This window comes from Varanus komodoensis, unplaced genomic scaffold (assembly GCF_004798865.1).
Source record: "Varanus komodoensis strain SLA01 unplaced genomic scaffold, ASM479886v1 scaffold8, whole genome shotgun sequence".
Lineage (NCBI taxonomy): Eukaryota > Metazoa > Chordata > Lepidosauria > Squamata > Varanidae > Varanus > Varanus komodoensis.
In genome coordinates this window covers 19,580,657-19,605,044 of record NW_025336481.1, presented here as the reverse complement: position 1 = coordinate 19,605,044, position 24,388 = coordinate 19,580,657, and the positions used below count along the sequence as shown (strand labels likewise).

The 24,388-nt window shown below is 38.7% G+C and overlaps 1 protein-coding gene across 1 annotated transcript in view; it reads left to right on the top strand.

Moving 5' to 3' along the window:
- UBN2 (ubinuclein 2) overlaps window positions 1-24,388 on the top strand; it is a 49,466-nt gene that overhangs the window by 6,539 nt on the left and 18,539 nt on the right. The window contains exons 2-13 of the mRNA XM_044454894.1: window positions 704-796; window positions 2,002-2,103; window positions 3,154-3,291; window positions 4,386-4,498; window positions 5,030-5,528; window positions 6,754-6,824; window positions 7,594-7,723; window positions 13,747-13,865; window positions 17,575-17,688; window positions 18,700-18,843; window positions 20,538-20,588; window positions 22,395-22,437. Of these exons, the coding sequence (XP_044310829.1) occupies window positions 704-796; window positions 2,002-2,103; window positions 3,154-3,291; window positions 4,386-4,498; window positions 5,030-5,528; window positions 6,754-6,824; window positions 7,594-7,723; window positions 13,747-13,865; window positions 17,575-17,688; window positions 18,700-18,843; window positions 20,538-20,588; window positions 22,395-22,437 (1,617 nt within the window). The remainder of the gene's footprint in view (window positions 1-703; window positions 797-2,001; window positions 2,104-3,153; window positions 3,292-4,385; window positions 4,499-5,029; window positions 5,529-6,753; window positions 6,825-7,593; window positions 7,724-13,746; window positions 13,866-17,574; window positions 17,689-18,699; window positions 18,844-20,537; window positions 20,589-22,394; window positions 22,438-24,388) is intronic.

Below are 24,388 nucleotides of genomic sequence, written 5' to 3'. Positions count from 1 at the left end.
GTTGTAACAATTACATCTACAGTATAATATATAAATTGTGTTTCAGTGCAAAATTGCCAGCTATAATTTTTAGTGGTTATGTCTATTTTATGCTATGGATAGATATTGAAAGTAGGCAAACTGCCTTAGTTTGTTGAAGATGAATACAGTTGTTGATACAGTTAAAATAAACATGCCAAGCAGAGTAGTAAAACTGAATGATTTATACTACAAGTACATTTTATAAATGAATGCTTTACTGTAGGAGTAATAGTTTAAAGCTGACAAAAGAAGTTTAATCAAATGGAAAACCCACTACTGATCAGATATCATATTATCATATTGATATTTCATTAATTTCATCACTTCCTTATAGGCTGTGAACTGTGTAGATTTGCCTTCATTTATTATAAGTTGAAGACTCTAGTCATCTTTGACATACGTTTCTAACAATTTGAATACTGCTTACTGAACTGGGAAGGGCACCTAACTATGCTGATGTCTTGATCTTAGACATATGCTTTAAAATAAGCCCTAATAATTTCAGTGGAATTTATTTCAGTGTGTTTAGTACTGGTGTGTTAGAAGAGTCTCTTTGCTTGCTCCTCAAGACTATGCTCACAAAATCATCAGAACAAGGCAACAACGCTATGATTTCTTTTCTCTTTTGTATTGAGCATGTTTGAATATTATATGTGACTAATGTTTGCATTTTGCCTCTTAGAAAAAGTCTGCTCTCAATGAAGACCCATTTAATGATGAAGAGCATGAAAGGCATGAAGTGGAAATGTTGGCAAAGAAATTTGAAACAAAATATGTGAGTAAATAGCTCTACTATAATTACTGTTAGTGCAAGTATGGATCTTAATATTATGCAGGAGTTGCCACTATTGCCCCTTGATAAATTCAGAAGAATTCAGTTATTTTAATTTCTCTTTGAATTGAGTTCATAGCAACACAATAGTCATATTCACACAAAACAGTCAGAATTCCAGAGGATCCCTAACAAGCTAGAAATCATTAGCCAATTTCAAGCCCTTGAGTTCAAACTATAACCTAGCATATAATCTTGTATAAACATGGACAATGACAAGATTGTTATAAATGTGCTTAGTATTGTGAAGAAGATTTTGACTACAGTTCTACTTCCTAATGTGTGAAGAGAGCGCACAGAGGGACTTGTTGTAGGAATGGAGTGCTTCTGTCACTGTATTTATGCTGAGGGTACAGTGATATGGCAAAGTCTCTTCCATAGCTCCCTGAATTTTCTAGGGGTCATTTCCCCCATGTTGAACAATGCACAAGCTACTTGTATAGGTAACGAAAGCAGTATCATGCATGGTGATCCAGAAAAAAGCGGGCTATCAAGAATTTCAAGTGTTTATACTAGGAGGCCTTGGATTGTGAATGGCCTCACAGGTTGTATGCTACTCAGCACAATTATATGCTCAGTGTGGAGAGTGTTGCAGTGGGCTGGAGTCAGTGGGAGTTATAGTCCAGAACATCTGGAGGAGTCCAAGTTGTTTAAGCTTGCTGTAAATTACTCTTTTCCTTTGCCTTCAGGTGGAGTTTTTCTACAAGAGAATAACTGATTTCTCAGAAGTCTATACAATATTTTTTTCATGATATTCAACCAAATCATTGCTTGCTTGGTTCTCAAAAAGCTTAGGCAGTTCTGTTCATAAAAATTCAACTAGTCAAAAAATAACACTATCTTTAAAAGTCCCATGAAAGGAAAAAGCTGTTTGTGGCAGCTTCCTTGTCCCCTCCCAGTGTCTCCTTTTCAATTATTTTTGTAACAGTGCTTTTTGCAGCCCTCAGCACTGTAGCTCCCTCTCCCCTTTTCATTTTGTGTAAATTATTCTGGGTATTTCTTTTGAAGGGCAAAACTTTATTGTGTCAATTTTGAAGGCTGGTCAGAACCTTTTCCTTGGTATGCTGCTCTGCAGTGCATATTTCTTCATGTTATTGTGGTTAACAAAGTTGTATCAGTAGTTCCAAGTCAGAAATGCTGTGTTGCAGGGTGGAAAGACGCACAAGCATCGGAAGGACCGTGTTCAGGATCTGATAGACATAGGCTATGGCTATGATGAAACGGATCCTTTCATCGATAATTCAGAAGCTGTGAGTAAAACTTTCTTTGCACATATAATTTGATTTTCTCTAAGAGTGCAAAAGAATGTACATAGCATTCCTATATGGTCTTCCATGGTAGCCATTTTCAGTTTTCTTTTGCTTTAGTGGTGAAACAATATCAATTGTTTTCAGACTATTTAAGCTATCCGTCTTGGAAAATGGGGGAAATGCTTAATCTGTCAGCCCTCAAAGCTGGCAGACCAGGTCCTATAAGAGATCAGGAAACTGTGACTAGGAGCAAGGCATTTATACTGTACTTCCTGGGCTTGGAAACAATGCATTTGTAAGAATTGGAAAACTTTTTTATTTCAGCTTGCATTTGGCTGATTCTATTAGGCAAGCTGTGGCTATGCTTTATTTACATTGAGTGTTGTCATTTTTAATTCTGTATTTTGTTATTATGAAAAATAAAATTTCATTTATCTATGAGCCTTTTGAAATTTGGGGAAATACCATGATATATTTGGAATATATGCCAGCATACCGTAGTAAATGTTGACACTTAAGAGTAAATCATGCAAATTGGGATAGATTTTGATCTAAGTCACTTGATGGGTCTTTCAGATGCCTTGTTTTCGTACATTCAGAACTGATAAATATAATCTTTCACAATTTTCTGACATCTGTTTTGTTTTTAAAGCAGTATATGCACTGCATCCCTCAGTCATTAAACAAATTGCTCAAAGTGGCTTACAGAATCTAAAAATAATTAAAACAACCAGTCAATTTAGCACATTTACAACAAGCTAAAAGCACATTGTGCTATGGCTCTACTTTGTTGCCACCAGTGTACTGCTCACTTTGAGTCTACTGCATTTTTTGGTGGATATACTCAATACTACAGTATTGTGCATTTCTCATCAAAATATTTTCTTTGTGTGTGCTATACACCCTCACAATTTTTTTCCCTACACTAAGTTGATGGTATGAACATTTTGGTTGTTTTGAAATTCTGTATGTTGCATTGCAGTATAGCAAAATACATTTCATATTTTTACATAGCCATCTCTTAACCTGCATCTACCATTTCCTTTCCAGTACGATGAACTGGTTCCTGCATCCCTGACTACCAAATATGGAGGCTTCTACATAAACACTGGAACACTACAGTTCCGCCAAGCATCTGATTCTGAAGACGAAGACTTCACAGGTGGCAAAAAGCATAAATCATCTAAAGTGAGTAAGCAGATTTTTTTCCCCAGAACTAAACTGTTTGGAAATGTTTCAGGGTTTTGCTGTGGCAATGAAATACTTCAGCAGTCATCCATATTCTACTCTTTATATTAAAATAAGCATAATGTTTAATAACACAAACATATAATTTTTTGAAACTGGCTATTTCCACTTGCCCATCCTGTTCTGAATATAGTGCATGGATGATAAGAAGGTGCTTAGTGAAAATAAGAAGCTCAGTTTCTAGCCTCAAGCCTTCTGGTCAAATGCAGCCCACCTGGAATCCCTGCCGGACCCTATGGAGTTTCTCAGATGGCCACACACCCTTTCTCTACTCTTTCAGCTTGATGACTGATAATTTGGTTGTTTCTCACCTTTTATTAGTTTTCTCTTCATTTGAAAAAAAAGTTAAAATGCCTCTCTAAGTGCATTTACTGGCATTAGATGCTTTAAGCTAGAATATGTTGGTATTTTTGCCTTTCCTCTTCTGTGTTTGACTTTGCCCACCACTGGAATGCAGCTCCTGAGAACACCTCCAAGATTGAATTTGGTTCTTCTACACCTCTATTCAACAGCTGGTCCAATTAGCTCAGTACTGACTACTTTTACTGACAAGAATCTTTCCCATTCGTATCTTGAAGTCCTTTTAACCTGAGATGCCAGAAATTGAACCTTGGATCTTATATGCAAAGCACAGCTGTTGATGCTTAACTATTGTGATATTTAAAAAGAGAAAAGTTTGTTGGTCACTGAAGCATGTAAGACCAAGTAACAGGCTTTAGAAGTGATATCCCACACCTTGACTTTTTCCTGGAAGATGATAGCAAGTTGGTGCAGGTGTTGCAGCACTGGCATACATTATCTGAAACTCACCCATGTTTAATGAAGTCTGACACCATATAGTTTGCAAAAAGAAGAATGATGGTGGCTATCCTCACCATTCCAGGCTTCCAGAAGCATTTGGTTTTGAAAATGAAAAGACATGTTTGATGGACCATGATCTGATTCCACAGGGCAGCTTGCACATTTTTAGTTCTATAATAGTTATTGCTGAACTTATTTTCTGTGTGTGTTTTTCCCTGCTCTCTTCCTTTTAGGTAGCTAAATTGAAAGATGGTGAGGATCGAGGCATGAAGAAACGCAAACGAAAAGAGGAAGAGGCAGAGAAAGAGAAAAAACCTCGGAAAATGAAAGTTTCTAAACAGCTGGGGTACAGGTTTTTTATGCTTATTTCTGTTTCAGTGAATGAATTGAGCAAGTACCAAATTAATCCTGCCAGAATTTCAATTCTGAACTGTTGAATGTAGTTAAATAAAGTTGTGGTAGAGTCACAAATAAAGCAATGGGTTTTTTTTCCAAATAACGTAACACATTAAAATAGCTAGAGCTTCTTAAGAGAGTATGGCTCCAAAGTTTAAACAAATGGTACTTCTAAATATGTTAACCTGTTACAACACAACAGAGAAATATGTACATAATAACAGTTTGCAGCCTTTCTTAAGGATCCTTGAAAACTTTTTTCCAGGGAGCAAATAAATCATAACAGATATCATGAAATGACTAATAAAAATGAGGAATGTAGTCTTCGCTTAACAATGTTAGTCTTTCACTGTGTTAGCTACTAGTAGACTGAAGAATATGGTAGTAACAAGAAAAACTAGCTTTCAGGTTGTTTACTATTTGGGAATCAAATTGGACAAATTTAATTCTGTCAAACTGCATACTTCTGTTTTCTTTGCAGTGTTATGGCCTTAAATTCACACAAATCTGAAAAGAAGAAGAAAAAGCTCTACAAGGATTCTTTTTCACTGGCGGCTATGATCCGGAAATTTCAGAAGGAGAAAGAAGCCTTTAAGAAGAAAGAACCTAATCTGAGTCCCACAATGGCAGCTATCAGTTCTGTATCTAATAAACTCCCTGCTGCCCCCACCACTGGCGGAAATGATGTGTCTGACTTGAACCTCAGCATCACAGATCCAGTCCTCTCTATTTTTGGCAGCACAAATGAACGCGAGCTCCTGCAGGAAGCTGAAAATGCCCTGGAGATGCTGGGAGACATTGACTTTGATAGGCTGCTTGATGGCACCTCCAACGGTAGTCCAGTATCAGAGCCATCAGGAGAGAATGGAAGTATCACTCAGCCCTCCCATACCTCTGAGGTCATGACACTGAAACAGGTGCCTGCCCTCCCAGATGGTTTACCAGCACACTTGGAAAAGCGTGTTGAAGATCTTAGAATTGTAAGTGTAGTTTTCCTACTGCTGGATTTTATAAGAGTGACTACCGTCCAAATTGCTTAACACGGAGCCAAATCTAAGTATTACTTTGTTAAAGAAGTCTGTTAAATTAGAAACAATCTAATAGAGAGTGGTAGCTGGCCTGTTTACTTCTAGGTATATAAAGTTAATTCCACTGTTTTTAAATGTGTGCATATAATGTGCTTTCTCTGATACTTTTGTTCTTTCTAATGATATATTACAAATACCAGTTAGAAATCATTGCTTGCCTATTAAATAAAACTTCAATCAAAATTACATGTACCACCAAAGAGCTGTCAATCGATCTGCAGTTACATGACTCAATTTCCAATATTAGATATTTCTACTGATAGTAGAGTCTAGTGAAGTAATCTACACTTCTAGTTTATCAATGGTTTCATTAAATGAAATAATTCCCTTTTTAATTGAAGTCTGATTTGTGCATGCATGATTGCTTGATATGTGATCATTTGATGGCTCACAGCTGAATATGTGAATTAGTGTCACGAACTGAAGTCAAGGTAAAATCTGGGCTTTTTAAATTTGTGGTGGCTGTTTTCATGTGGATATTTGAATAATGCTGATGATAATATCCACTCATCCTGAGTGATGAATACACACAGATATTAACCTGCCCTGAGATTCTAAAATATTTCAAGGGATGCACTGTATTTTACAGTATCTCCATGGACCTTAAGTTTAGGAAAAGATCCTAGTATACTAGAATGTACAACAAACTTCTTTTTCAGCTTAGTGACTTGGTTTAGAGGTCATAATGCTTTAAACTGTACTTAGTGCTCTGGTTTTCCTTACAGCTTCAAACAATTAAAGTTACGATGTTATGCAGCTGAACTTAGAAAAGCTTTTAATTTAAAAGAATTAAGGTTTGCAGGATTCAAAGATTCTGTATGCCATACCAAAATGCATTCAGTGGGAACCTGTCATAATGCTTAAATCTGACAATTCTAATTTGGCAGCATTTGGTAAATCATATCAGAAGATTACTTCTGAGTGAAGAAAACATAATAACTGGCATTCTGGACTAAGCTTTTCTCACACAATATATTTTAGTACTTTTTATGTCTTATGATTACAAATCAACAGAGGATAACACAGTGATGGCTGTATAAATTGTGGATCATAGGCATTCTGATGGTCTTTGGGGTGAGGTGTGCTAAAAGTATCTGGGTTTTATTGTTGTTTCTAGGCTGCCAAGCTCTTTGATGAAGAAGGCAGGAAAAAATTCTTTACACAGGACATGAATAATATCTTGCTCGAGTAAGTACTTGCCTTGCTTTCAGGAAAATGTTGAGCTTAAGGAAGAGAATGGCTGCCTGAGCAATTTGCCTAATTGATCAAATAGGCAAATTCTTTAAGTGACTCATAGGAAAAATTCATTGGTAATATTGATTCGTGGAAGACTTTTCAAAGAGTACCATACATAGGAATCCTTATTGTAGAGCTCTGATAAGTAATAGTAGTTGCTATTGACATTATTATTACATTGCATTTATATTAGAATTTATGTTACATAGTAATAGCACAGCTGATATTTCTATATTAATTTCTGTAAAATGTTAGTATGTTAATTGTGTTGTTTTTATGTAGCATTAATCATGTAATGCTTTATCAAGTAATATGAGCAGAAATACAATTGTTCCAAGAGCTTACAGTTCAGATCAATTTTGACTGCAGGAAGCAGTTAGTGACCACAGATGGAACAGTGAGATATACTACATTTTGTGTGGAAGACTGAGGATTAATTAAATGGTTAGTGGAGTTGGGGTAAATAAGCACAGGGTATGTTGGCATGTCAGTGTAAACTTTATCCATTCTAGGGACTATGAATCTGTTCTGACTGTCCTGTCAGCCTGAATGTTGAGTGCTGTGAGTCCAGTCTTCTGATACAAATAACATAATTCATGCAGAAAAAGGGAAATTAGATCCTCTGACTAGATAGCTAAAGTATGAAATGCCCTTAGGATGGACAATAAGCCAAATCCATACGTGTTTCTCATTAGTTGTGAATTTGTTTTGTGTTTGTCAGTATCGAGTTGCAGTTACAGGAATTGAATCCTACTATCCGCAATGGAGTGTATTCTCACCTTGAGGCTTTTGTTCCATGCAATAAGGACACACTGATAAAGCGTTTGAAGAAACTGCACCTCAATGTTCAGGTAAAAGTGCCTGCAGCAAGTGTACATTAATCAATACAGACTGTAAAAGAAGGGTCAGAGTATATTTGCTGTAGAACAAATCCTTTGAGTCTTGCAAGTATTCTTTTTACAATTCTCTGTCAGCAGTAGTACTATTATACCCCCTATGAATTGTTCCTATCACAGTCTTCTGCCCACTTCAAATACAAATGGGATAGTCTCTAACTTTCTAGTATAAACAAAAAAAAAATGGAAGCTTAACTTTCCTAGAATACTTTAGGGCACCCTTCTTTGAGCAAGCATTTGGGGATTGATAGTGTTGCTCTCCTAGTTAATATTTTTGAATTTTTAAAATGAGTTTGTCTTAAAAAATCAGAAAGGTGGGATAATACTTTAAATAAAATGCTTTTCTAGAAGAACCCTTGAGAGTATAGTTCTGAGTTCCAAAAAAGCATTTCATTATAGCCTAGGTGGGCAACATGTAACTCAAGGGCAGCATATGATCCACTCCCACCCCATGACCTTGATTGCAGCTTCTGCTGCCCCTACTGCTACATACCAGCAGTAAAATAATTGGTAGCTTCCTGCCAAAACTCAATTACAAACTTCTGTGAAGACTCAAATGTGCCAAATTTAGTTTGTTTTCAAGCAAAATACGTCCTTTGTGAGTCTCTGGAGTGTTTGCAGCCAATACTGTTTTTTTTTTTTTTTCCTTTTGGCCAACATAAAATGCGGCAGTGGCAAGAGTATGGCCCCTGGGTCATGTTTGTATTACGGATTCTAATACTCCCTCTCAGAACCAGAGTTCTGTTGGTTAAGCGTCATGTTAGTTAACATATCTGTACCTTTATGAGGACTTCTTTCAAAAGCTTAAGAGGAGCTTGAGGGAAATTGTATTGTATTGTAGGTATTTTTATACTTAGGCATGTGTGTAGGATCTGTTTGGAGGTGGGACTCTATTTGGCTCGCCAAAGGTTTATAGGCAGTAGCAATAAAATACTACCTGTCAAACAACCAAAGATAGTTGCGAGATACATGTCTGATGCATTTAGGATCATAACTGGGTTCACATGACATATCTTGGATAACTAGCCGCAGTGGGTTGTCATTTTTGCAAGTCTGGATTGTTTCCTGCAGGGTGGCATATTTTGGGGCAAAAAAGCAACCATTATACTCATGGCTTGTTTTAGAGGTTCTTGGAGCCACAGTGGTTTGTTGTGATATCCAAACCCAGGTAGCCAACCCCATCATGGGTCCAGGGAAGCAACAAGTGAGACACTTGGAAGAGCAGCAGAAACCACTTTCTGCATTTGTCACTAGCCCAGTGTCTGTCCTATTTCTAGCCTTTTTTTTTTTAGCTGCTGCCAGAGCTTTTCTCCTTTAAGTGATCTTTTCACAGTCCCTGCCAGTGACAGAGCATCTCTTCTGACAGCACCTCCAAAGTGCCTAAGGAGTGCATTGGAACAATTATCATTGAGTCACTGCATTTTTCCAAAAAAATTATTCACCCAAAATGTGGGCAGATATTTTTGTAGTTTTCTTTTTTTAAAGAATTTGGTTGATCTTTGTTTTAAGTTTGGCATTGTGCAGGCTTGCTCCTCTGAGCCTGCTGAGCATTGTGGTAAGTGCCTGTTGTCAAAGCTGCAGTAGGTACAAGTCATGGACATTGGGCAAGCAAGATTATTTGGCAACTTTACTTCTCACTTGACAGTAATCAGGGGATAAGCTGTCAAGGAAAAAACACAACTACAAAAAGATATTTACTTGGAAAAGAGGTGGTGAGTATATTGCCATCTTTGCAGCCAGATCCTCTAGTTTTGCACTGTGGGCTTGAGAGTTTTGGTGTACTCCATTTTTTTCCATCCTTTTGAAGGACTCTAGATGCTCAGGAAAGGGGGACAGTGTATTCCACCTCATTTACAGGAGCACAGATTTTTGACAGCTGTTAATAAAGAGTTTCTTTTAATATAGGGTCTTTCACAGACTAAGCAGGGATTTTGACAGGGAAAAAGGGTGGGAGAGAGGTGTAGCAGCAACTGAAAAGATGTTGCAAACAGAGTAGGCTGCTCAGGCCCTGGGATATCTGCTGAAGGACTGAGGTAGAAGATAAGGAGCTCTATTCCCAGGCACACCATGGGTTACCTCATGAACAACCCACACTGTGTAGTTTTTTGCAGGATGAATCACTCTGTCATGTGAACTCACCTGGTGGCTTGTTTCCATACTTTTTCCCAAAAACTTAGTATCTTTCTTTTCTGTAACTTAAAACATTTGTTCATAGTGAGAAATGGAATAGTGGGGTATTTTCATTATATTAAACTGGCCTAAATGTCTTGAAAAGTATCACCCACAAATATCAACTGCTGGCCTATCTGTCTGTTGGTACCACTCTTGCCTGAATGTAGCCCGCTCTTCCCCTTGGTATACACCTGAATTGCGAGTGATGAAGCAGGTTGGGAGACGGCTAGAGCATACGTGGAGGAAATCACGGGATGAATCTGACCGAACACACTTGAAAGCCCACTATCAGGCCTATGCTGTGGCGGTGAAGGCGGCAAAAAAGTTTTTTTCCGCTTCCATTGCCTCCTCACAATGCCGTCCGGCGGAGCTTTTTCGAGTGGTGCAAGGCCTGGTTCACCCGGGTCCCAAGGAAGATCCGGTTCCACCCTCAAAGGCCCGCTGTGACGACTTTGCCAGGCATTTCAGGGAGAAAATTGCTCAGATTCATCACGAGCTGGACTCCACTAATGAATCAGAGGTTTCTGGGGAGACACCAATGCGGCCGATTGGTCCAGAATTATTGGATGAATTTCAGTTATTGCGGCCCGATGATGTGGACAAGGTGCTTGGACAAGTACGTCCCACTACTTGCCTATTGGACCCTTGCCCGTCTTAGTTATTAAATAATTCCAAGCACGGGATTGGGACCTGATCTTGGAAGTGGTTAACGCTTCTCTGAGGGAGGGTTGGGTACCTGCCCCTTTAAAGGAGGCGGTAGTCCGTCCGGTCCTGAAGAAAGCGTCACTGGATCCAGAGATGGCCACTAACTATAGAACTGTGGCCAACATCCCGTTTCTGGGCAAGGTGTTAGAGCAGGTGGTGGCGGGACAACTCCAAGCACTCTTGGATGAAACTGATTATCTGGACCCATTTCAGTCTGGCTTCAGACCTGGGTACGGTACTGAATCTGCCTTGGTCGCCCTGTATGATGACCTGTGCAGGGAGAAGGACAGGGGGAGTGCGTCCCTGTTGGTTCTTCTGGACCTCTCAGCGGCTTTCGATACCATCGACCATGGTATCCTTCTGGATAGGCTAGCAGGATTGGGAGTCAGAGGCACTGCTTTGCAGTGGTTCCGCTCCTATCTCAACGGCCGATTCCAGAAGGTAGTGCTGGGGGACTATGGCTCTGCGCCATGGCAGCTATGCCATGGAGTACCACAGGGCTCCATTTTGTCCCCTTTGCTGTTTAACATCTATATGAAACCGCTGGGAGAGGTCATCAGGAGGTGTGGGCTATGGAATCATCAGTACGCTGATGATACCCAGCTCTACCTCTCATTTTCCACTAATCCAGGTGAGGCAGTGGCTGTGCTGAACCGGTGCTTGGCCGAGGTTATGGGTTGGATGAGAGCCAATAAACTGAAGCTCAATCCAGACAAGACGGAGGTCCTGTTGGTTGGCGGATCGGGCTTCGGAGAGGGTGGATTTGACCTGGCCCTGAATGGGGTTGCACTCCCTCTTAGGGACAAGGTCCGCAGCTTAGGAGTACTCCTCGACCCAGAGCTTTCATTGGAAGCTCAGGTGACAGCGGTGGCGAGGAGCGCTTTCCTTCAGCTTCGGCTGATTAATCAGCTGTGCCCCTACCTGGAGTATGACTGCCTGGCGATGGTGACACACGCGCTGGTGACTTCCCGCCTTGACTTCTGTAATGCGCTTTACGTGGGGCTTCCCTTGAAGACGGTCCGGATACTTCAGTTGGTTCAAAATAGAGCTGCCAGGTTGCTGACGGGGACGGGGCGTTATGTTCACATGACTCCAGTCCTCCGACAGCTTCACTGGCTTCCCATTGAAGTCCGGGCCCAATTCAGGGTGTTGGTTATGACCTATAAAGCCCTAAACGGCTTGAGACCTGGTTACCTGAAGGAGCGCTTACATCCATATATACCCGACCGCCCCTTGAGATCTGCGGGAGAGACCCTTCTTCAGGAACCCTCCGTGAAAGAAATTAGGAGGGTTGGTACTCAGAGGAGGGCTTTTTCTGCGGTGGCACCCAATCTATGGAATGTGCTCCCCAGAGAGGTCTGCCTGGCGCCGTCGTTATTTGTTTTTCGGCGCCAGGTGAAGACCTTTTTATTTAAACGTCATTTTAATTGTTAACAATATTCACTTATTCATCTGGCCAGGATGACTTCTTTCCTTTCCTTTTCTTCTTTTCTTTTCTTTTCTTTTATAACTTCTTTTATATCATTTATATTATTTATTTATTTATTTATTTAATATTATTAATTTTAATTTTATATTGTTATTTTTGTATTGTATTTTATTGTGTTGTAAGCCGTCCCGAGGCTTCGGCAAGAGGCGGCATAGAAATGTTCTAATAATAATAATAATAATAATAATAATAATAATAATAATAATAATAGCTTCTTCAGGAGAGAGAAAGGATATATATATTCCTGTCACCTGTAAATTACTCAGAAGGGACAGGAGGATACTTGGATGATATCAAAAAAACTGGAGAAGATGCTTATAGCAATTAGTTTTTCATGGCTTTTCTTGTTTTTATCCATATATTCCATGCACAAATAGCCTTCAAAGCAGCCTAACACTTGTTGTGATTTCTGTATTTAGGATTGTTTTATTATAAATTATACAAATGCCAGCAGCTCAGTCGCTAATTTAACAACTTGTGCCAGTACATCTCAGTTGCTTTTAAAAGTTCAGGTGAATTGTACAGAGATACCTTCTCAGTACTGGAGTGAGAGTTTAATCTCCTTGCATACCATATGTAGTCTTAGGGATGTGCATAAAGTGATAGTGGTGGGGACAACATAAGACTAAGACAAGTTTACCAACGGAGCAACATGGACTGCTGCCCAGTATGGAGGCTTGATAGGTAGCCCACAGAACTGTAGGTATATATGATGCACTGGACAGGTGTGACCAGATTTCCTGCGACAGATGGAAGCCTCACTTTCCTTGTTAAGCTGGCCTGGGGATAGATCTTTTCCAAGCTACCATAACATTAATCAGGATTTGGTCTGATCACTGGGTTACTTCACATTTATCAGTGGAAAGGAATGCCTGAAAGGTAAATTTTAATGCTTATAGCTCTTTCCTGTTGAAAGAATGGCATCAGTTACTATTGGACAGGTGCTTTCTGTGATGAATAAGAAAGATGTTTTCTGCTTAACAAATAATGCTGTGTCTCATGTTCCCAATTTGGGTAAGGTTGAAGAAGCCAAGAAAACTGGAGAGAGAACCAAATGAACAGGCTTGCTATACTTAAGGTAGAAGATCTGCAGGCTTCCAAACCTACAGTTCTAAAATACCACTGATGCAACTAAGGATAAACTTTACTGAAATTTCATGAGCAATCAATGCTGCTGTTTACTATGAACTACATAAACTTATGGAAATAAACATGGACGAGAAAACCCAAAAATAAACATTGCAGTAAATACTGGGACTTCTTGTATTACAGCAAAGAGTTTTCAAATACAGTAGAAAGAGGCATACTGTCTTGGCTTAATCTTGCTTTTCCATGCAGGTCTTTAACCCATCTACTTTCTAGAATCATTGTGTTCTCATGTCTCATATTAAAGATGGCTCTTATTGCCAGTATGATAGGCTAACTTTGTTCTACATAAAAGCGGAGTGAATAGTTTCTAATAATTTTACTATCAAAACCAAAGTTGTATTAGAAACTGACAGTTATTTACGGTTGTTCAGGATGAGAGGAATTATGCAGCCTTTGAGAAGTAGTACATAAACCAGTTGGTTAGACTGCTTGCATCACTATTTTAATGGTTGTGTCTTCTTAGGATGACCGCTTGAAGGAACCATTGCAAAAACTGAAACTGGCTGTCATTGATGTCATGCCTGAACAAATAATCAAATATCAGGAGGACTGCCAGGCACACAGTCAGGCCAAGAATGCCAAGTACGTACATGAATCAAATGGGATATTCTTAATGTGGTTGATTCATGGAAGAAAGTGAGATGATTATAATGCTGGCACTTGAACAAAAGAGTGCAGTTACTGCCTTCTATACTTGTTTTGTGATTGTTCTTTTGAATTTTATACTAAACTGAATAGAGTTTGGGATATAATAATTCAAAAACAATGAAGTGGTAAAGTTTTAAAAGTGGTGCTGAAGGAACAAGGAAACAATTCCTTGTTTTGAAGTTCTTATTGCTTGTCTTTAATGTGTTGTATTTCACATAGCAATGATTGCAGTTGGCCAAACTCCAGCTTCAGGAGATCCTATCCCTCTCCCATAGCCACAACTCTTATGGTCCTGGCTCTTACTGTCCATTTCTCCCTGAACTTCACCTCTTTTTCTTTCCTTTTGCCTCCTCAGAATTTGCTTCCTTTCTTTCTTCCCCATTGATGACCATAAAGTTCAAAATTTCTTGAAAACAACAGTGTCTTAAGACACCTTAAAGATTAATGAATTGTATAATGGCATAAACTTTTATAGATTATTATATAATCTTATTTCATTGGGTAATACATTCTTTGAAAAATAGTTCATTAGGAATTCAATTCTTAGAAGCAGGCCATATTGTACAAAAAAAGTGAAATACAGTTTACAGTTTCCTTCTGATCAGATCATATTTGAAAGAATTCTAGAATTTGGTTGGTTAAGGTTTATTTTTACTAGCTAAGGTTCTGTTTCCATATGTTACCACTAGTAGCCTATCTTAGGACCTTGATCCTTCCTTCTGCCCACAATATGGAAGAAGGCAGGTTTAAACCTTTAGTTGAAAAATCATTTAATTAATCTGGTATATGACCCTCAAAATAAAATAATACTGAGCCCCTCTATGAATGCTTCTTGAGAATTTAGGTACAACACACGTGTGTGTGTGTGCATGGGATAGGTTCACCCATTGCGCTAAGCCACTTCATGAATAAGCCATGGTGGTTTTTTCCCAGAAGAACCCATTCTGTGTGCAACAGACATGTGGGCTTTCCATGGCTTGTTCTCATCTGCCTTCCTCAGTCCTCCAGCAGCCTCTAGCATGTATCTGGACTTTATGTCATGTAGTATGAAATGTAGTTTTGATTCATCAATTTCTTTGCATATTTCACCTGTCAAAAGAATGAGAAAACTGGTGTAGGTTACCTTAGGAAAATTGACAAGACTACATATAACCTAATCTGTGCACAGGACAGAGGATGATGTAATAGTAAGAGAAGGTAGAACAGTTCAGAAAGACTGAAAATGGTTGCACCAAAATGAGATTGTGATACAATATTCCCTTTGAACATTTGATTCTCTTGCTTTTGAGCATTGAACTAATTTCTCAATGTCCCTAATTTTTAACATGTTCTTGAATATTAGCTACTTCAGAAAGAGGTTTTAGCCCTTTCTATGGCTTCTTTTCTAAGCAGTTGCTGCAGTTCCCTGGCAGTTTAAAAGGTAGATGCATGAAATGGATTGGGATGGTGGGTGTCCATTTGGCTCCATCCTTTTTCTGTCACCATCTCAGGATGTTTGAAAGTACTGTCAGGAATATATGTGCAATAGTTTGGACTGCAAAGTACATGGAAGAGAAACTTTCACAAATTTTATGTATACATTTGATTTCTATACCACTCATCAACCAAGACAATTCTCTTGGCAGTTCACAAGATCAAAAAAACAACAAATAATAATACACCAATAAAATAACAACAATGAGCCCACAACAGCCCTGCTCAAATTAGTCCGGGGTACAGTAGCACTAAAATCCAATATAAACAAGATAAAAGATTGTTATAAAATATTTTAAAATTATTTAACTGTTAAAATATTGAATAAAAGGGTTTTTACCTGGTGCCAAGAAAGATGAAGATAAAGCATAAGCTCCAGGCACACTTCCTTTGGGAGCTGATTCCACTAGCTAGGAAGTAAATAGTGGAATGTATGCACCTGCAGTAATAGAACAGATAATGCGAGGCCCAGATTTCTCCTGCATTTATTACCAAACACCTATATTTGCACAAATCCCCCCATTTATTTGCTAGCTATCAAATTTGCAGACATTTCCTTTCCATTTACTTCTCAACATGGCTTATTTGTGTAAAAGTCATGTTGTACAACTCCAACGTTAACTCTGGGTTAATGCAAAAGAAGCTGATTTATTTTTTTTATTTGGTGGTGCAGTAGTATATGGTGTTTATCATTCATGTATGGATCTGGGAAATCATTGATGTTTTCATACATGCACTATTTTCTCAACTAAAAACTTTCAGATGAGCAAAAAACTAATACTGAAAGGCTAACAAGTTTAACTTCTGCATCAGTATAGAACAGTGATTGTAGTATTTAGTGTGAGTTTTTATAATGGTAATAATCAATGAATCACCTTGGATTTGCAGTGTTCCATTTTCCCCATTTGTTATACAATATAAAAGACCCCACTACCCTTTTAGCAAAATGTTGAAGTATTTGGGCGCTGTATGTGAGAGAGGGAGGGTGTTGGGGGAAGGGAGAAATCTTTGAGCAATTGCTTCTTTTACTGTAGAAAATATTTATGGTGTATGAGTAGCAGAGGTTAGGAGATTGCATTCCTCCTTTATTGGTCTCTCTGCAGCATCACATAGCAGAGCCTAAACTCTGGGAAGATTTCTACATCTTTCATTGGGGAGCTAGGATATATATCCTCTATTTTCAGAAAGATCTGGAGTATTTGTACATGCCTTCCAATTTGCTGTCTTCTGACTGCTGTTTTTCTGTATGGCGGGCTTTAGCTATCTATTTTTCCTTTCAGTTTTTAACTTTGTCAGCTATTATTTCATTTTGCTTTTGTGTTTTTCCTTTCTGTACAAGCTGCATGCCCATGGCACAGCTCGTGTATTTTAAGAAGTGCTGCAGTTGTATGGGAAAATCCTTACCAAGGCTGGCTCCTTTGCCTGCAAGCTCACCAAACAAACTTGTAACCTAGTTAGGACCTCATTTAGGGACCAGGTGAGAGGGAAGTACGGGTAGCCACCATAGTTTTTGCAGTTACTCTGTTATAGGCATGCAAGGCAGCTCTTTCCAACTTTAGTTAAGGGCCATCCTTGTAGAACTATTGTTACCATCTCTGTTTTCAAGAGGCATTTCTGTTGCATAGCCAGTGCTTGTCAGATTCCTAAATATTGTGGATAGATGTGGATTTTGCTGGAGCAGTGTTTCACTCTTTTATTTTCTTGAGGAAGCAGCACCCATCTCTAGGTTGTCAACTAACCAATTTGTCTATATGTTAGATAAAAGATCATAAAGGAAAGCACTTTGCTTACCTGCAATTTTTCATTTTTGTGGTCCCACAACCTTCCCTTCTTGCCTATTTTGGTTGCCCCTCAGACTTGTTTATATTGCACAGTAGTTTTAAAAGTACTGAATAGGAAGGTGTTCACTTTGCTGTCCAAGGTGTGCACAGGTATTTGATTTCTTCTTGAGTGAAGGAGAGGGCACAAGCCCCAGCTCCCTAATTGGAGCTCTAAATGCTCCTGAAGGTTGCTTTGCACAGGCAAGATGCTATAAGTGGTATACTATATTTATCCATTCAGGCACTGGGTACAGGTAAACAACCTGTATATGCTGGAACCTAATAATAGGGAAATAAGTACATGCATGCTTTGACTCTTGCTGACAATGCAGTTGCTCTTTTTGTTTCAGAATGCAAGCAGAAGATGAGCGTGACAAGAATGGCTCTGAGGAGGAGGAGGATGAGAAGCCAGGAAAGAGGATTGCAGGACCAAGAAAAAAATTCCACTGGGATGAGACAGTGAGGTATGATATTACATTGTTTTTGTACCTTTCCAATTGCCACAGCAGAAAGTAATGCAGCCCACTTCAGGCCCTGACTGGAGGAGTGCTAGCATTGTGAACCACCCAGAGAGATTTGCATTTTGGCTGGTATAGATAAAATAATAAATAAATAGAATAGCAAATTAATTCCCTTCCCTTGCAAAATTGTGGATATAATCATGAATGTAAGGTTATGTATATCTAATGCACTGCAACTTTTAATAATAAACTACAGGAAGGCATAACATCAACAAGATTGTTAATGTTAGCTAACAATGTTCTAATCTTACCTTGCAAACTGCCAAGACTGATGTTTTCTTACTAAGTTCACTTAATATACTTCCCAGGTACTATATAACGTCCCATTATATATTTGCCCCCATTGAATAATTCATCCTGTTCTTGGCTATGTCAATATCATACTCAGAACCTTTCTTTTTATTTGGATCACATGAAAGCTTTTTGAATGTCTCTGCTGCCTCTGTTCTGTTTCTTATTATTGTCTCATACAAGCAGCTTAGGTGTTGGCAGCATCTAGTTTCCCCATACTATTTAAAGTCTCTTGGCTCTTATCCCAGAATTGCAGGAAGAAAATGAGAAGGTGTATGGATGAGATACAAACTGTTTTGTTGCTTAGCAAAATGTGAAAGTCTGAAATGTGTGTTTAACTTGCTCTGAACTCTCAACTGGCTCCAGGGTCCCTGTTATGGGTAAAGCAGTGCTGCAAAAAAGCACTCAATGGGAAAAGGGGTCTCAAACAGATTGGATTGAGTTCTGATAAGAACAAAGCTGTAGCCTTGAAAAACCAAACTGTTTTATATAATATAGAATGTGATGTGTAACCATGTTGACTACAAAGGAGCTATAGCTAGATAACCATTCACTGTAGATCTACAACAAATCAGATAAATTGGTGGGTGGAGGGGAGGATCTATGCATGGGAGGCACCCACTAATGTTGATAGATTTAAGCCTGTCTGATTTCTTTCAACAGGGCTTTGCTGTGTAACCTTGTCAAGATTAAATTGGGATGTTATGAGCTAGAGCCAAATAAAAGCCAGTCTGCAGAAGATTACCTCAAGACCTTTATGGAGACAGTGGTGAAGCCAATTTGGCCCAAAGGCTGGATGCAAGCAAGGTATGATGCCTGTTTAGAATTAAGTATTACTTGCTATGACTTGTGCTGAATTAAACGTTATTTGGAGTTTAGGTGTGTACTTTACAGTGCTTATAAGACTTTTTTCCTTATTCTTAAAACACTCAGTATGTTATGATTTCAGAATTGGCATATATAAAACATTCAGTAAAATCATACAAGTGACAGGTTATTGTTGCACCCTTAAAAGCTTATTTTATGGCCACAAAAGGTGTTGTTAGTCACGAAGTCATGTCTGGCCACAAAAGGTAAGCCCAGACAAAAGTAACTTCAGAAGTTCTAGGGATGAAGCTCCAAAATAGAGTTCAGTATACTAATTCAGAATGCCTTTTTGCATACTCTTCTAATCATATTGTAGAGATGGAATAATCAAAAGGATATTCTTGGATGATCTGATGTAATTCAATAGAATTTGATCAGCGAAAGGCAATGAAGCAGCTTGTTTGGTGTGCAGGTTAGGTTTTATTATAATGTACAGGTTAACACATTTTGTGCAGTTGGAAAAATGTTTTTTGGAAACCAAGTTTTTGTGCAGTTGAGAATATGAATTGTAATAAGGACCTTAATGTTCTGCTTACTTTTTTCTTTATTTCAAGCAACAACTTTGTTTCTTATTATAGTTCATATTCCTAGCTGCACAAAAACTTAGTTTCATTGGACTGTGTTGTTAGAGTGGAGGTGTTATAACTTGTCAATGTAACTGTAATTTATTATTATTAATTCAGCATACAGTAGTGCCATGGTATACTCTAAAACTTATATTGAGCCAAGTTAAATTTCCCCATAAGGTTCAATGTAAATAAGGTTAATCCATTCTGTAACGATTTTTTAAATCAGAAAAATGTGAAGCAAAGTGACAAAGAACAAAGATTGTGGCCATCTCTCCCCCCCACCCCGAGCATGAGCGCGGCCATCTCCCTGCCCCCCCAGCAGGACCGCGATTTCGCCCGTCATCCCTGCACGCGCCCATCATCCCAGCACACTGAGGGGGAGAGACAGGCACAAATACGGGTGTGCTGGGGGGGAGAGACAGGCGCAAAGACAGGCGTGCTCAGCGGGGATGGGCACGATTGTGCTGGAGGGGAGATAGCCGAGATTGCAGTTGCACTCATGCAGGAAAGACGGGCGCAATCTCAGCCATCTCCCCCGAACCTCCAGCACAATCATGGTCATCTCCCCTCTCGGGGAGGGGGGGAGATGGCCATGATCGTGGTCACCACCCAATGTGGAGTTCGCAACCTGAGTCAAAATTTTTATGAAATTTTTGTTCACGACCTGATTTGGTTGTGAACTGAGGTGTTCGTGAGCCAAGGTACCACTGTATTTTATCTTGCATTTCTCTAGTTTTTGCTCCACTGTGGGAGCCGTGCAGACATTTGAGTACCATGAAAGAATAACCAGCAACATTTCATGTGTAAAATATGTTAACATGTTATCTATTTGCTGAGATTAGCTTTGTCCAGAGATTTGCTCAGCTTTGTTAAATAGAAATAGCAGTACTTAATAAGCAATATTTTAGCACAGCAGTTACCTGTACTGAAAACTAGTATAGCTCTTTTTAGCTATATTTAGCTCTATTATTACCCCATATGCAAGAATGAATGACTTCATATCATGGTCATTTCGCAATCTGATTTTAATTCTGGAGAAATGACTGAAGTATTCCCTCTCTATAGGATGCTCTTTAAAGAAAGCCGAAGTGTTCATAGTCATCTCACATCTGCTCCGTGAGTATAACATCAACACATGCATGCTTCTCTTTTGAGCTAGCTTTCCATAAAAGTCTTACAATCTGACAATAATTTGGTTGTCAATGGTTGCATCTGTTTTCCTGCTGGTACTAAAGTGTAGAATTTGCTATATTGATGGATTAATCATGATATTTGTAGGAATCTTGAACTGGTACATTTTGTATAGTTCAGACTCAAAGTTTGTGACAGGTTTCCTTAAATAAAACACATTGACTGAGTTCACATTACATGATAGCCCACTATGGGTTGTTATCCATAATGATTTATTGTATTGTAGAAATTGATTCCTGCAGGGTGGTTTGTTTATGGGCAACAAGTCACCCTGACAACCCATGGGCTCCACCAATGATGGGCTGTTGTGATGTCCAAAGCTGAGGGACCAACTGTGTCATGGGTACCAGGAATCAACCACCAACTTGTCTGGTAAAAGCAGCAAAACCTCCTTACCTCCATTATCAAGCTTACCCTGATACTTGCCAGTGTCAGCTGCCCCACAGATGCTCAGACAGCAGTTGGGAGCAGCTGACACTGGCTAGATATCTCCTGCTATGATCACAAGCCATTGGGTCACCATGTTTTTTTAACATTTTACCTCTTTTTATCAGATGCTATGAAAGCCAGCTTGACAGCCCACTTTTACAATTTTCATTTTGACAATTACTTACAGCTCCTGTAAAATTCCCAAGCAGTTCCTTGGAGGAGCCAATAAACCTGGCAGGTTTATTTGTACACATTAGAAAAAATAGGACTTGTAATATTTTTAGCTGTGCTTGTTTCACTGTGGACATTTGCATTGTCACACTTGCAGGAAGTTGAGGCTTCAGTTGGGGCAATGTCCAGGGGAGTGCAAAAGGTACCACCCTGGACATTGTCCCAAAGAAAGTCCAAATAGGAGGTCCCTCCCTCCCCACACACACACACTTTTGTTTTTCTTGACAGCTAACTGTCAAAATATTCAGTCATATGTCATGATCAAACCACCCATTGCCATGTCAAAACATCCTTTTCTTATGTTGTGAGCCGCCCCGAGGCTTCGGCGAATGGGGCGGCATAGAAATGTTTAAATGAATGAATGAATGAATGGGAATCTAGAGATTTGACAGCTGAGATGCATGTTGGAGATAGCTGGAGGCCTGGGTGGGAGAACTACAGTGGCTTATTTAAAAGATGCATGATGACATTAGTTGGGTTTACAGAATCATAATGTCTTAAACAAGCCAAGGTGTCTTCTTAAGCTGTTAAAGTATACCAGCACACTCTGGGTGCTGTTTGCTTAATCACCCACCAAGGCACACCTTGTTATATTGCCCAAATCTGGGTGGCATGGCTTTTTGGGCTACTATTGGAAAGGAGATCAATGCTCATCTCCACAGCAGCCTGTACATTATTTTTCAAAGTGTCAAATATTCATGCTTCATATGCATAGCTGACCAATTCTCAGGGTTTTTTTTTTCTTGAAAGTTGCCTCAAAACATGAACTCAGGAAGAAGCTTAGAAATTTGGAGCAAGTTTTTTTTTTTAGTATAGGAATTTACAGATCAGGGTTTTGTGGAAGTATCTTCTGAGAAGTAAATTGAGGAAAGCACTGGATAAATGCATAAGGTGTGTATTTGCAGAAAAGGGGCTACATTTTAGCTATTGTTTTCATTTTATTAACTCCTTGAAGGTATCTACTTTAACTAGACTTGTTTTTGTTGTCAGTGCATTTTCAATTGGACTGAAGGCCATTCCAACTAAAAATATAGATTTGCATTCTAATTAGTTCTGTGCTTTCTTTTTTAGGGCAAAGAAGAAGGTGATTCTGGCACCTAAACCCAAAGCAAAGGTAAGTCATGAAATCACTTAGTAAAGTAAAATAAGTAAAGAAATAAAAAATCAGGTTCAAGAGGTAGTCATCACTGTCCATTGCATCTTTTGATTTTACGATTGGTAGTTCAAATGTCAACCTGGCTTTTTATTTATCACATTTGTAATATATGCTTTCTCCAAGGAGTTCAGGACAACATAATGGAATCTTGATTTTGTCCTCACAACGGTCTTATACAGTATGTTAGACTAACCTGGTTTGCACACAATGCAAACCCATGGTTTATATAATCCATAGTTTATTGCCCTACCCAGTGTTTGTCTGGCAGACAATTTAACAAACTGTGATTTGCTTTCTCACTCCCTGAGTTGTTTGTTACTGTTGTATTTTGTACTTAACAACCATAGTTGACTCATAATTCTGGGTTGTGTGCACCAGTCAGCAACCTGGTTTGCAAGTAGTAAGAAAGCAAAGTTGATTTAACCATGTTTTATTGAGTTGTAGGTTGTTGTTATAAGTGAACCCAGAACTTTGGGTTAAAACATGATCGACCCAGGAAGAAAAGCTTTTGTTTATTGTTGGATTGTAAATTGTTTAAACCATGGGTTTACAGTACATGCAAACCTAAAATCATGGGTTGGTAGGCTACAGAGGCAGCAGGCAAGAGTGATCAAGACACAACCCAACCTCTTAATATCTCAGTGCTCCTTTACCATGAAGGCAGTTGGGATATAAGGGTATAGTGGCAGTTGGGTGGGTAAAGGAGGAGGGAAACACTGTAGTAACTGAGTGGGAACATTGCCTGTTTGATTGCCTGCTTGACAAGTAACAACAAACAGTTATTTAATAGGCCATGAGCTAGTGTTGCTTGCAACTAGGTCTACCTTTTTGTGCTTCTACAGTGTTTTATTACATCTTAACATAAGCTGATTCAGTAAAAAAAAAATGGCTTCCCTTCTTTATTGTAAAAAAAAAATTCTAGAACAAGGCAAAAGTATTGCACTGCTGTAATTGAATTTGATACATATAATGCCATGAACTTTCTACACATAAGTATCATGAAGTATTCTACTCATTCCAATTGGTATAGCAATTAATTCAGATGTATCATGTGCTGCCCAAACTCATGTGATGTCAGTAGAGCAGAGTCTTTAAACAATGGAACATTAAAATATGGTCCTTAATCACATTTAAGGAAGTGTGATTAAGTTACACCAGGGAACTATAAGATGCTGAACATGCTCTCCATTATCAGTTTTCTGTTCCAAGTCTTTATTCAAGTTGGACTGATGTTTGATTTCTGTTCCTTACTGGTAGAAAGAAGACCTTGGAGGATGGATTGTGGGAATAAGAATGGAGCGAGCCTTTAGTCACATCCTCCACCTAGCCTTTTGATATTTTAAATCATGCCTCCCCCTTATTTAAGACATGGCTGGGCAGGCCCATACTTAACAACATGGATTTGCTTCTATCATATGTCACTTGGGCATAAATTTTGAAGCTTGACGTTCCTTTGTCAAATCCAAGATAGAGAACAATAGGAAAAGCATAACATTGCAATTAAAAGATATAGCAACATATAACAAAAATAAATAAAGTCAGCCAACTCAAGCAAATCAAATGCTTGTCTTATCTGGGTCTTTGCAAGCTTTTCTGGGAACTGATTTCTAACCATCTTTTGTTCAAGATAGAACTGAGAGCATTACATGAAGCCATTCTCCATTTTGGAACAGATCATCTCCAGTATGTGGTGGGGGAATCTCATTTGGAAATAAATAGTTCCTGTTGTCTTTATTCTTTTAGAGAAGATAATCTTGCTGTTTAAAATGCAGCTTATACTTAGAATTTTAAAAATTAAATATCCTGCAGTAATTTTTCAAATCTTCTATTAGTAAGTAAACAAACACATTCCTAACTTGGTATCATAACACTGAAAGAAAAACGACATTGGTGGATCTGTAAATGATTA